The 13360-nt window shown below is 37.6% G+C and overlaps 1 protein-coding gene across 2 annotated transcripts in view; it reads left to right on the top strand.

Moving 5' to 3' along the window:
* LOC116974216 (beta-1,4-galactosyltransferase 3-like) overlaps nt 1-13360 on the top strand; it is a 60874-nt gene that overhangs the window by 25833 nt on the left and 21681 nt on the right. Inside the window, exons 4-6 of one of the 2 annotated variants that reach the window (XM_033022449.1) lie at nt 4961-5083; nt 5764-5868; nt 8293-12466. In XM_033022449.1, the coding sequence (XP_032878340.1) occupies nt 4961-5083; nt 5764-5868; nt 8293-8431 (367 nt within the window). In that variant the 3' untranslated portion in view covers nt 8432-12466. Of the gene's footprint in view, nt 1-4960; nt 5084-5763; nt 5869-8292; nt 12467-13360 lie in introns of those variants that run through there. The other variant, XM_033022450.1, reaches the window with a different exon arrangement.

Genomic DNA, 13360 nt, shown 5'->3' with positions numbered 1-13360 from the left:
GGGGGGGTAGGGGGGAAGAACAATGGAGGAGCGGTGCTGGGTACTTTGTGACTTTGTCAGCACTTTGTGTGGCAACTAGTTGCATACCTTAGGTATGCAAGCAAAGAATTTCACTGCATTGTCACAATTTACTCACAATATAGTATGCCATTCCATTATACTTTCTCTTATTACCTCTCCTATCGTTTTGTTTTTGGCCACTGGCTTCTTTCATCATGGTTGCTCAGGAGTTACTTATTTCTTCAGCCGCTAGCTTTGTCTTTGTTGATCTCATCTCTGTAAAACTTGCGCTCATCTCTGTAAAACCAGCATTCAAATCTCATTCTAACTGCTTCAACAAGCATCACCCCAATTATCATTCCCTAAAGAGTGAAATATGGAGGTAGCTATGTCTGATAGAAACAGGAATTGTAATATTTACAAACCCTTATCTGGTGGTTCACAAAAATGCTGGAGAAACTCAGCGGGTGCAACAGCATCTATGGAGCGAAGGAAATAGGCAACCTTTCGGGCCGAAACCCTTCTTCATCTGGTGGTTGCTCATTTCAATGATTCTGGGGTAGAATGAGTGCTAACTGCATACTGACTGTCAGCATTGCTAGATTATCAGTGTTGAGTGGTTGGTCTGTTAAAGATTATCAGAACATCTGAAACACAGATACATGGTTTCTAGTAAAGATGCTAACTTGTCAGAAAGTGATTTTGATCTCCCAGATCTATAACCTCTAGAGTCATGGAGTCATTTTGTGCCTTTCTTCAGTATATACCGGCATCAGCAGTTCCTTCTTGCACGTACCCATATACATTTAACCCTCTTTGGAAAAAGCTGCCCCTCAGGTTCTTATTAAATCTTTCCCGTCTCACCTTTAACCTAATGGATGAATTAAAATAGTTGGGGAGAGAAAAGGAACAAAAGTTGGATCTGTGAGATGCTGAATTAAGGTAGTTTCTTGAAATATGGAACAAAAGTGAATGCAAAACAAATCAGGCAGCATTCTGAGAAAGTGCTTTGTGACTGAGTTAAACTTTTCTGTCATGAGGATTAAATAGCTACTACTGCTTGGAGGGAGTAGGTAGAGAAATCTTAATAACATCCAAACATTTCACTGGATTTTGAGAGTTTTTTTTAAGCTGAAAATAAAGTCCATCAGACATTTTTTTTAAAAAGGCGGTTGGATTTTTGTCTTGCAGATTGAAAATCCATGCACATAACCTTGAAGTAAAATCCATGGACATTCTGCAATTTCAACAAGATTGTAGGAATGCATTCTGTGGTGCGAGCATGGGCGGAAATTGCTTTTAAAACATGGGGGGGGACAGGAAGAGAGAGGCAGAGAGGAACGATCGCATGTTATAACGCGCTGCCGACCCATTCTGAATGACGCCACCGCCAACTCATTTTGGCAGCCGCCGAGCAACACACACACACACACACACACACACACACACACACAACCACCCACATTGCACCCTTCTTCACGGTAGCCCTGTGATGTCTCGGCTCTGACAATTCGAGGGACATGCCCGGTAACAAAACTAAGAGCAGCTCCATGCCACGGTGCTCCCCGACTCGAAGCCTAACTGACACGCGCTCCGTTATGCGCTGAGCTTGCTGCGGGCCAGATAAAATTTAACGGCGGGCCGGATGTGGCCCACGGGCCAGTTTGGAGACCCCTGATGGACATGTACGCATGATACGGTAATTACAGGTAGCACTGGCTTAATTGGGAAGAGTGCAGCACTAGTTTCCTTCCGTGGTGGGTGGGAGCACCTAGGGGGGTAAAGGGGCCGGAGAATAGGCCTAAGTTACGTTTCGGCCAAAGATCATACGTAGATTATACGCTCTATGATCTTTGGTTTCGACATATAAGAAAACATGGGGGGGATTGTCCCTCGCCTCTCAAAATGGGAGGGGGGGGGGGGGCATAGGCCATCCACCCCAGCCCTTCCGTCTATGAAAGTAATACAAAACCATGTGATGCCATCTGGAGAATACTATTTAACGAGTTAATGGGGAAATGGAATTTGAAAGTCCAGAAGTATTTTGAAAGAGCAATGTCTACAACTAAACTTAGTGATGTTTTCCTAATTACTGGATGCAGTTTGTACAAGAGTGGAGTGCTATTCTATCTGGCATTTTTGAGAGAGCCTGCTGCTTTCACTATGCTGGGAGATGGCTGTGATTATGACAATCAGTGTTGTTGGTTATGGATGCAATGCGCAAATACGTGATGACGAGGTCAGATAACATGGAGAGTGATCCTTCATGTGGATGATGAACTCTGTAGAAGGAAATCGAGAAACAAAAATAATGGAACTTCTTCAGATTGCCTACAGTGCCCTCCATAATGTTTGGGACAAAGACCCATCATTTATTTGCCTCTGCACTCCACAATTTGAGATTTGTAAAGGAAAAAAAAATCGCGTGTGGTTAAAGTGCACATTGTCAGATTTTATTAAAGGGTGTTTTTATACATTTTGGTTTCACCATGTAGAAATAACAGCAGAGTTTATACATAGTCCGCCCATTTCAGGGCACCAAAATATTTGGGACACAGCAATGTCATGTAAATGAAAGTAGTCATGTTTAGTATATTGTTGCATTCCTTTGCATACAATGAAGTCTGCGTTTCATGGACATCACCAGTTGCTGGGTGTCTTCTCTGATGATGCTCTGCCAGGCCTGTATTGCAGCCATCTTTAATTTATGCTTGTTTTGAGGGCTAGTCCCCTTCAGTTTTCTCTTCAGCATATAAAAGGCATGCTCAATTGGGTTCAGATCGGGTGATTGATTAGGCCACTGAAGAATTGACCATTTTTTAGCTTTGAAAACTCCTTTATTGCTTTAGCAGTATGTTTGGGATCATTGTCTTGCTGTAGAATGAACTGCCGGCCAAAGAGTTTTGAGGCCTTTGTTTGAACTTGGGCAGATAGGATGTGTCTTTACACTTCAGAATTCATTATGCAACTACCATCAGCAGTTGTACCATCAATGACGATAAGTGAGCCAGTACCTTCAGCAGCCAAACATGCCCTGGCCATAACTCCCCCTACACCGTGTTTCACAGATGAGGTGGTATGCTTTGGATCTTGGGCAGTTCCTTCTATCCTCCATACTTTGCTCTTGCCATCACTCTGAAATAAGTTAATCTTCATCTCATCTGTCCACAAGACCTTTTTTCAGAACTGTGCTTGCTCTTTTAAGTACTTCTTGGCAAACTGTAACCTGGCCATCCTATTTTTGTGGCTAACCGATGGTTTGCATCTTGCAGTGTAGCCTCTGTATTTCTGTTGAAGTCTTCTGCTGACAGTGGTCATTGAAAATCCACACCTGACTCCTGAAGAGTGTTTCTGATCTGTCGGACAGGTGTTTGGGATTTTTCTTTATTACAGAGAGAATTCTTCTGTCATCAGCTGTGGAGGTCTTCCTTGGCCTGCCAGTTCCATTACGATTAGTAAGCTCATCAGTGCTCGCTTTCTTCTTAATGATGTTCCAAACAGTTGATTTTGATAAGCCTAAGTTGACTCAACTTTGGTCCTCATGTTGATAAACAGCAATAAAAGTTTCCCAAGGTGATGGAAAGACTTGGTGCTGAGAGCTCTCTCATATCTGCATTAAGGAGGCATTTAAACACATCTGAGCAATTACAAACACCTGTGAAGCCATGTTGTCCCAAACATGGTGCCCTGAAATGGGGGGGCTATGTATAAATACAGCTGTAATTTCTACATGGTGAAACAAAAATGTATAAAATGTGCACTTTAACCACATGTGTCTTTTTTCTATTATAAATCTCAAATTGTGGAGTACAGAGGCACATAAATAAATGATGGGTCTTTGTCCCAAACATTATGGGGGGCACTGTATGTGGCATACACAGTTCTCAAAAGCTGAAAGAATGTTCTACTCAGAACTCCAGCTCAATGTCACATCTTCTAGCCAAGTATCTCAGTTAGTACTCCTGCACTTTGAGGGTTTCTTTGTATACCATATGTCTAATTTCTATTGAGGATTTTGTTCTGTTGAACAAACGATAATCTACTTCCAGGAGCAAATGGTTTGGAGAGTTGAACTGCCACAATACATATGGAGGGCAAATACCTCAGATATGTGATAAACCTTTAGATATGGTGTTAAATATTCTATGATTACACCTGTTCTGATGCTCTCAAATCTCAATGTTCTCAAATCTATGCTGACAAGAATTCCAACTAAACTATTCTCGCAAAGGAACTGATCAACCAACAATAAGAGCTACATTTTTATTGGGACTTTTCAATCTAGTTTAAAGATAATTGTGAATTCTTGAAACTCTTCATTGATAACATTCCTAAGTCCTGAGAAGCCTGTACTGGAGGTTAAGTGTATGGCATGTTAAATGTATTTGATAAAGTCTTAATTTTCTAACATTATTACATATTAATTTGTGACTATTATTAATGACTCCAAACAGATTACTTGCACCTATCTACATTTACCTATGTTAACTGGTTGCTTTGGAGGTTGGTTGCTCTTTAATTCTGTTTTGCATAGACACTTGAGCTATATGTTCATGTGAGTTAATGTTTCATCTTTCATGTAATTGGATATTTGTGTTAAAGTTCAAGTCTTGGGGTTTGAAGTTTTACACTGAACTATTGTGATTTTGAAAAATCGCTGCAGTGATCATTGTGCGCTCGTCCTAAAAGAGGATCTACTGTCATCCAATACAATTGCTCCACTCTTTTAAATCATACTTCCACTTGTAGCTATATCACTATATTCTACACTCTGATAATTACAATTATCTGATTTTTTAATGTAAGACAAAGTGTGTAGCATTGTTTTCAAGTCTATAAATGATACATGTGAAGCTTGCCACTGCATCACTTGTAAAATATAATCAGCAGTTTTATTTTTTAGTGTAGCCTCTTATGTGAAAATGCATGAAGCATCAACAAATGTTCTTTGTTTTTATAGGCTACCATATAGGATGTATTTTGGTGGTGTTTCAGCCTTGACTCCAGATCAGTACTTACGAATTAATGGCTTCCCAAACACATACTGGGGTTGGGGTGGAGAAGATGATGATATTTCTGCTAGGTAAGATGCAAGTCAAAGTTAAAGAATTATTGTTAGAATGGCATGATATACCATTGTTTAGGAATAATGCTATAAGCTCCCATAGGTTGCTATTTACAATTCTTAAAAGAAGAATTCAACAAAATTGTAGGCTGAGCTCTACTGAGTGATTGAAATGCGGCCCATAATTACTGATAATAATAATAATAAATTTTATATTTAATGGGCGCCTTTCATACAAAATCTCAAGGACACCTTACATAGTAATCGGAATAAAAACATATAATCGGAGTAAAACAAGTAATTAAAGACATCACAATGACACAAATTAAAAACAGAATTCAATCCAAAAACAGAAAATCAAAAACACAGTGTGAAGAGAGAGCAGCGGCAACCAAATCGTGCCAGACCAAATCGTGATAGACCAATGAAATGCGACCAATGTGGTTATCTTTGAACTGTTTTTGTTTTAGCGTTAAATTTAGTACGTTTTTTGTTACCTGATCAGTAATTTAATATTACCTGCTTGAATGTATGATTAATTAGAACTTTGATTTGAGGTCTACAGTATATTCTTAAAGCAGGTTATGAATGCAAAAACATAGAAGCTAACAACCTTAATGTAACCAAATATCTAGTTAAGTGATTGTACAAAGGTTTATATTGAAGAACTTATAAGTAAATCATTACTCTTTGTTTAGGATTTATTTTGCAGGGATGAAGATAATTCGAACTCCCCTCTCACTTGGACATTATAAAATGATCTCACATAATATGGATGTGGGTAATGAAAAAAATGACAAAAGGTAAATTTAAGATGTGGTTTTAATTTATAAGCCAAATGTTATTGCTATGATTCTTGAGTATTGGGTGGTATAATATTAATTCAACTGCTTTACGGATCAGTTAAGCTTTTTAAAACAGTGATATAAAATGGATTTTCATTTATTCTTTTGCATTGTTTCCCAAGGAATAGATGCCACAGATTTTGTGAAATTATATATACTTGGTCATTAATGCAATGATAATATGATGTTTTAATCTACAAATTGATAATATGATTAGTTTTAATCTACAAATTGAGAGGGAGCAGGGTAAATCGGAGGTGTCAGTATTACAGTTGAACAAAGGGGAATTGAGCTATGAGTTGGCCGGAAAGATACCCTTGCAGGGATGACAGTGGAACAACAATGGCAGGTATTTCTGGGAACAATACAGAAGGTGCAGGATCAGTTCATTCCAAAGAGGAAGAAAGATTCCAGGGGGAGTAAGGGGCAACCGTGGCTGAAAAGGGATGTCAGGGACAGTATAAAAATGAAGGAGAAGAGGTATAACATAGCAAAGATGAGCGGGAAGCCAGATGATTGGGCAACTTTTAAAGAGTAACAGAAGGTAACTCAAAAGACAATATGGGGAGAAAAGATGAGGTATGAATGTAAGGAGGATGGTAAAAGCTTCTTTAGGTATGTGAAGAGGAAAAAATTAGTTAAGACCAAAGTTGGACTCTTGAAGATTGAAAAAGGTGAATTTATTATGGGGAACAGGAAATGGCAGACGAGTTGAACAGGTACTTTGGATTCTTACTATTGAGGGAGTGCAGAGTAGGTTCACCAGCTTAATTCCCGGGATGGCGGGACTGTCATATGTTGATAGAATGGAGCGGCTGTGCTTGTATACTCTAGAATTTAGAAGGATGAGAGGGTATCTTATTGAAACAAATAAGATTATTAAGTGTTTGGACAAGCTGCAGGCAGGAAATATGTTCCCGATGTTGGGGGAGTCCAGAACCAGAGGCCACAGTTTAAGAATAAGGGGTAAGCCATTTAGAACGGAGATGAGGAAAAACTTTTTCACACAGAGTTGTGAGTCTGTGGCATTCTCTGCCTCAGAGGGCGGTGGAGGCTGGTTCTCTGGATGCTTTCAAGAGAGCGCTAGACAGAGCTCTTAAAGATAGCGGAGTCATGGGATACGGGGAGAAGCCAGGAACGGGATACTGATTGTGGATGATCACGCATGACAACATTGAATGGCCTACTCCTGCACATATTGTCTATTGTCTATTTTAAACAAAATAAAAATATATGGATCAGTATAAAGCAGCATTTAGGGATGTCTCGAAGATACAAAAAAACATACTATGTTGATAGTTATACCTGTTCTAAAAGTTTTTTCCATGCATAATTTCTAAATTTGACTTTACTATGACAGGTTGGGTGTAAAAATAGTTTTGCACTCAAATATACGTTTCTTGTCATTTAATATAATCCCTGGGTTTGCTTTTGATGGTTTTGAGCTTGGATTTACTTTTGCTTTCAGATTTACAGTTTTTTTCATTCAGCGCTGTTTTGTATAGTCTTCAGAAGAAGATGGAAAATAAGTAATCAGTTTAATTTGAGCTCATTGGGCATTGCATTTGTTTCTTTAACTAATAAAAGAAAAAAGACTGTCAAGTGCAAAATGGGACAATTAGAAAGTACGAGGTCGCTTGCTCATCAGAAAAGTGCTACTGAGTAGAAAATTGCTTGTTTTAGATAGCATTATACAATAGATAAAAACACTGGGAAAAGTTTGATTCCATTTTAAATACCATGTGTACAGATGCTTGATTTAGAAAAGAAACTTGAGCTTGACATGCATCCGTTAAAATGAAGCAAATTAGGGATACCAGTGCGTGTGCGAAAATCATAACTTGCAGATTTGGAGTACCAAATCAAAACTCTTAGATTTCCCATGGAGTTCAACAATGGAGTTAAATCATTCAGGGATTCCCTGGCATTTGTGTTCGTATCCACTATCCTGTTAATTTCCATGGAATTAGAAGGCAGTAAAAACAAGGAGCAGATAAGTGCATTGCTTGAGGTTTTGCTTAATATTTATTATTATTGTCCTAATGTTTGTGATCAAATCTTAATTTTAAAGATTTTAATAGTTTCCTTTATCACATTCAGAAACATTTCAAAAGACTTTATAGATAGCAAAATTCCAGAATTAAATTTTGCTGTCAGCCAGAGCCTAGGGAGGTGGCATAAAAACTTATTGGAGGCCCTGCTGCCCCTCAATCTGTTATAAGAGGCTGGGATGCTAAAGAATACCACTATAGGCTGTCTGCATTCAGATTTAATAAGGATAAGGATAGATATTTTGACAAGGTAACATTTTATGTTTAATAAAACAGCCGTATTTTTTAAATCTGCAATTATAGCAGACCAAGTAGTTTGATTATTTTACAGATTTGACATGGTGGTGAAGGTATCCAAGTCATGGCGATCTGATGGGATGAACTCTATAGAATACAGCTTACTTCAAAGGGAAGAGCTTCCTTTGTACACCAACATTACTGTGGACTTTGGAAACAGTCCAACTGTTTAGTCAAAAGTGAATTAACTACAAAAAACAAACTATGGTTAAAGGTGTTTCTCAAAGAATGCCGTCACAGATGGAAGTATTATTGGATATACTGCAAATCCAAAGACATTCATTCAGCCCAAAGAAACAGATATAACCTACCTGCTTCACATTCTTTTTTGAAAAGTTATTTTCGGGAAAAAGATTTCAGAACTTTCACACAGCTTTTTTTTTTGACATTGTCATATCGGCTATGGAGAATTTGTTTCATATTTGCTATTAATAATATCCATATGTAAATTAGAAGCCTATGCCATGTGACATTCAGGATGAAGTTATGGAATGGTTAATTTATATTATGAAACTTTAAACTTACAGGTTTTGGAAAATTGCATGGGTTGACTGCAAAAGTAAATGCAGCCTGTGTTGTGAAATCTTTGAAATCAATAAACCAAAGGAATTGACACACTTGCACATTTTTGTGAAAGTTGCATCTTAACTATTCCCTTTGGAAAATATTGGCACAACATGACACTATCTTTATAATTCTAAGGAACTGTATGAGGACTGCAGGAGAGGTTCCCTGTTAGAATATATGTTTAGTGTGCATGATTTTCTCTCAAACTTATAAATTGATCAACATCTGTAGGGTGCACTATGGAGACAGATCAATCAATTAAATTAATTTGCTACCACCTTGCTAATGTTTCATTTTGAGTTGAAAGAATTTTCGGTTTTAAGAAAATACGGAATTTTAGTACTGTCTCATAAGTACTTGCATATAAGCCATACATTTATAAATCTGTGTGCCAGTTTGAAATATGATTTTTAAAGTGTGTGTATGTTATTTCAATTATTGTATTTTAGTAAGTTATTTTTTTCTGTAGTATGCTATTTTTATCATTCTTGAATCGTAATAATCACTATTATGAGTGTCTTCTGTGTTACCTGGTCTTGCCCATACTAATGTTTCCTGTCCTTCAATCATTGCCATATGGTCATTTTATCTATAATCATACACCCTCATCATGTGCTCAGCTTCTAAAGGAATGTGAATATTTCTCAATGAAAGCACTTACAGGTTTCCAGCATATGTGGTCTTTCTTTGAATTGTAATTTTTGACAAGCCATAATATTATGCATTGAAGAAGATGGTCATTTTGCCCATTGTGCCTTTGCCACATTTTTGGAAGATTAAAATAGTCTCTCAACGTCCTTCATTATTCACAAAAGCCCTGCAGACTTGCAAACTTGAAATAGAAATCTAATTCCACTTTTGAAAGAAACTGTTACAGATGATGCGTTTCTAGGTCATAACTTGCTGAATGTAAACTATCATCACCCTTCCATCCTACCCCGATAAGATGTTTGCCACACATTTTACATCTGTGGCCTTTGCAAACAGTTAGTCAAGATACTTTCTTCCCAATAACTCTTAATTCAAACCACTGTTCTTGGAAGACCATGTTTGCCTTTTCTGCAGATTACCAAAATACTTCATCTCCTTCATCCCCATTTTGTGCCTCTGATACTTCAAGCATGCAGATTGCATTATTTAGTATAGGCGAGGAACACAAGGTGCTAGTTGAAAGATGGTGAATAAATGGAACTGACTAGATAATAGATAATGTCTATTTTTAAATAATGTTTATGTTACTTAATTGTTGATTAGTCATGATAAGTCAACCTCATTAATTAGTCTGCAGGTGAAACAAACCCTAATGATAAGCAGCTTAGGGAGATAAAGCTCCCAAGTCACCTGATCTAAGTGTCCTTCACTTGCTAAAACTCAGCAGATTGGAAAAAAAAAGAGCATCTAAAAAATGATTGTCAGGACCCAATAAAGGGTTGGTTTGATAGACATTTCCAGGATGTTTCTAATAAAGATAGTTTCTAACAAATGATATTTCCACAACTTTTTCTTGTTTTACTTATTGGTTTTATAGAATGAGATTCTACATTGAAAATCAACTAATTGAACATTTTGGATACAGTTGTTGTTTTCCTTTTGAAATTGTTCTTGTTTCATTCCAAAGAGGAAGAACGATTCCAAGGGAAGTAAGGGGCGACCGTAGCTGACAAAGGGAAGTCAAGGACAGTATAAAAACAAAAGAGAAGAACTATAACATAGCAAAGATGAGCGGGAAGCCAGAGGATTGGGAAACTTTTAAAGAGCAACAGAAGATAACTAAAAAGGCAATACGGGGACAAAGGAAATGGCAGACGAGTTGAACAGGTACTTTGGATCTGTCTTCACTAAGGAAGAATAGGGATTAACGGGTCCCTTTCAGAATGGCAGGCAGTGACTAGTGGTGTACCGCAAGTCTCGTAGCTGGGACCGCAGCTATTTACAATATACATCAATGATTTAGATGAAGGGATTCAAACTAACATTAGCAAATTTGCAGATGACACAAAGCTGGGTGGCAGTGTGAACTGTGAGGAGGAGGCTATGAGGATGCAGGGTGACTCGGACAGGTTGGGTGAGTGTGCGGATGCATGGCAGATGCAGTTTGATGTGGATAAATGTGAGGTTATCCACTTTGGTGGCAAAAACAGAAAGGCAGATTATTATCTGAATGGTGTCAAGTTGGGAAAAGGGGAAGTACGAAGAGATCTGGGTGTCCTTGTTATCACTCACTGAAAGTAAGCATGCAGGTGCAGCAGGCAGTAAAGAAAGCTAATGGCATGTTGGCCTTCATAACAAGAGGAGTTGAGTATAGGAGCAAAGAGGTCCTTCTGAAGTTGTACAGGGCCCTAGTGAGACCACACCTGGAGTATTGTGTGCAGTTTTGGTCTCCAAATTTGAGGAAGGACATTCTTGCTATTGAGGGACTGCAGCGTAGGTACACGGGGTTAATTCCCGGGATTGCGGGACTGCCATATATTGATAGAATGGAGTGGTTGGGCGTGTATACATTGGAATTTAGAAGGATGAGAGGGGATCTTGAAACATATAAGATTCAGGAAACATGTTCCTGGTGTTTGGGGAGACAAGAACCAGGGGCCACAGTTTAAGAATAAAGGGTAGGCCATTTAGAACGGAGATGAGGAAAAACATTTTCACCCAAAGAGTTGTGAATCTATGGAATTCTCTGCCTCAGAGTTAGATAGAGCCCTTAAAGATAGCGAAGTCAGGGGATATGGTGAGAAGGCAAGAATGTGGAAGACCAGCCATGATCACAGTGAATGGTGGTGCTGGCTCGAATGACCGACTCCTGCATCTATTGTCTATTGTAAATGTGAGTGCAATTGCTGTCGAGAATATATGATATTGATTTAATTTAAAAGATGACTAAGTTTGATTTTTATGTTTTTCCCTATGTATCTCTAATATAGTTTTGTGTTACCGACACTTAGAATTTTTGACATTTGTCAAATGTAAAGATTGGATAGTGAAGATACTGTAACATTAATTTCAAATTTGGGAACTAAAACATCTTGACAAGGTAATGAGAAAATTAAGAATATTTATCAGTTTTTGGACTGTATTGTCTTGCTTTTGCATGTGCAGGTGTTGTAAATATCTACATTCCTTTTTCTAAATGTTAGAAAGTGGGCGCTACCAAGAAGAGAGTTATGTTAGATTATTAGAAAGATGACAATACAAATATTTATATTTTGTCATCAACACGCACAAGAATTGTCTCTTGTATATAATTTTACACTTTGGTATTTTTCCTGATTCATAACATGAAAGTTGCACAAAGTTGAGAGAAACTGCTTATCAATATGGTTAATTTTGTATTTGTGGAATTGCACAATAAGCAAGCCAAAAATGAATGGTGTGCAGATCTTATCAGCAAATGTTATTGTAAACAAGGCTGCAAACATTGAAAGTATTGAGAGTGTTAATAATTTATAGCATCCAATGCCTTAAAGCTTTGGTCAATTTTCTTTGAGCATATTGTCATCTAGTCATTTGAAATTAAGTTGATTATTATTTTAATCTCTAATAAGCAGCACCAATGTATTGTTAAAATACTCTGTCTACAAATGATGGCATTGTTTGCTCTGTTTTTCCCCCAAATGCAAATTACGGAATAAACATTTTGTTTATGTGCTGTTTTATAATTTATTCAGATGTATTACCTTTGCATAGGAAATATGCTCTTGAAATTCCCTTATATTTCTTAATATTTGATTTTGATTGTGAATTGTCTTTTTAGGGGATGGCATGTCTCTTTTTCCCCCACTCCCAACCCCACCTACACTCATAATCAAACTACATGCACCTGCTGCGTATACGTTTCTAGATTCTTGCCTATCAGAAAAAAATATATTTGTGAAAACGTTTTTCAACTTTCCAATGCATATTTGATCAGAAGACCTAACTATTGTGATAGGGCCAAGACCCTGGGACCATTGTAGCAAAGTGCTATTCAGCACTGCTTTATTCGCACCAGCAAGAGCCTGAAGTCGTGACCTGAAACACCTTAAAAGTCAAAACTGGTTTACAAGACAATCATCAAGATTGAGAACAAAAAATTATATCCATATTCTTGGACGGGTGTTAACTCAATATTTGGAGCATGCATTTGGTTGACTGCTTTGCCTTTTGGGGGTGGCATTTAAGGTTAAGGTGATTAAGGTTGTGCGTACATTTTTCTCTCAAAATAATTAATTATGCTATTAGCACGTGCCTTTAGACAGTCCAAATATGTGTCATTCTTTGCGTTTATCAGATTATCCATTCTTTCTGTTCTCCACATGTAAATCTCTTATTTCCCTAATTATGGTTTCTGTCTTTCTTGCTGCATGTAATTAACAGAAATAACTGCCAAATAATAAGATTCGGGTGCGGTCGAGGTGCTATGTAGTGTGATTTAAGTATTGTCCATGAGCCCCATTTGGAAATACTTAGCCCAGATATATGCCATATACATATATTGCATATCAAATGTAGTAACCAGTTTCCTCCATCCTGTACATAAAAATGGAGATTACACATTT

The sequence above is a fragment of the Amblyraja radiata genome, chromosome 6, assembly GCF_010909765.2.
Source record: "Amblyraja radiata isolate CabotCenter1 chromosome 6, sAmbRad1.1.pri, whole genome shotgun sequence".
NCBI lineage: Eukaryota > Metazoa > Chordata > Chondrichthyes > Rajiformes > Rajidae > Amblyraja > Amblyraja radiata.
This window is presented reverse-complemented; position numbering and strand designations above follow the sequence as displayed.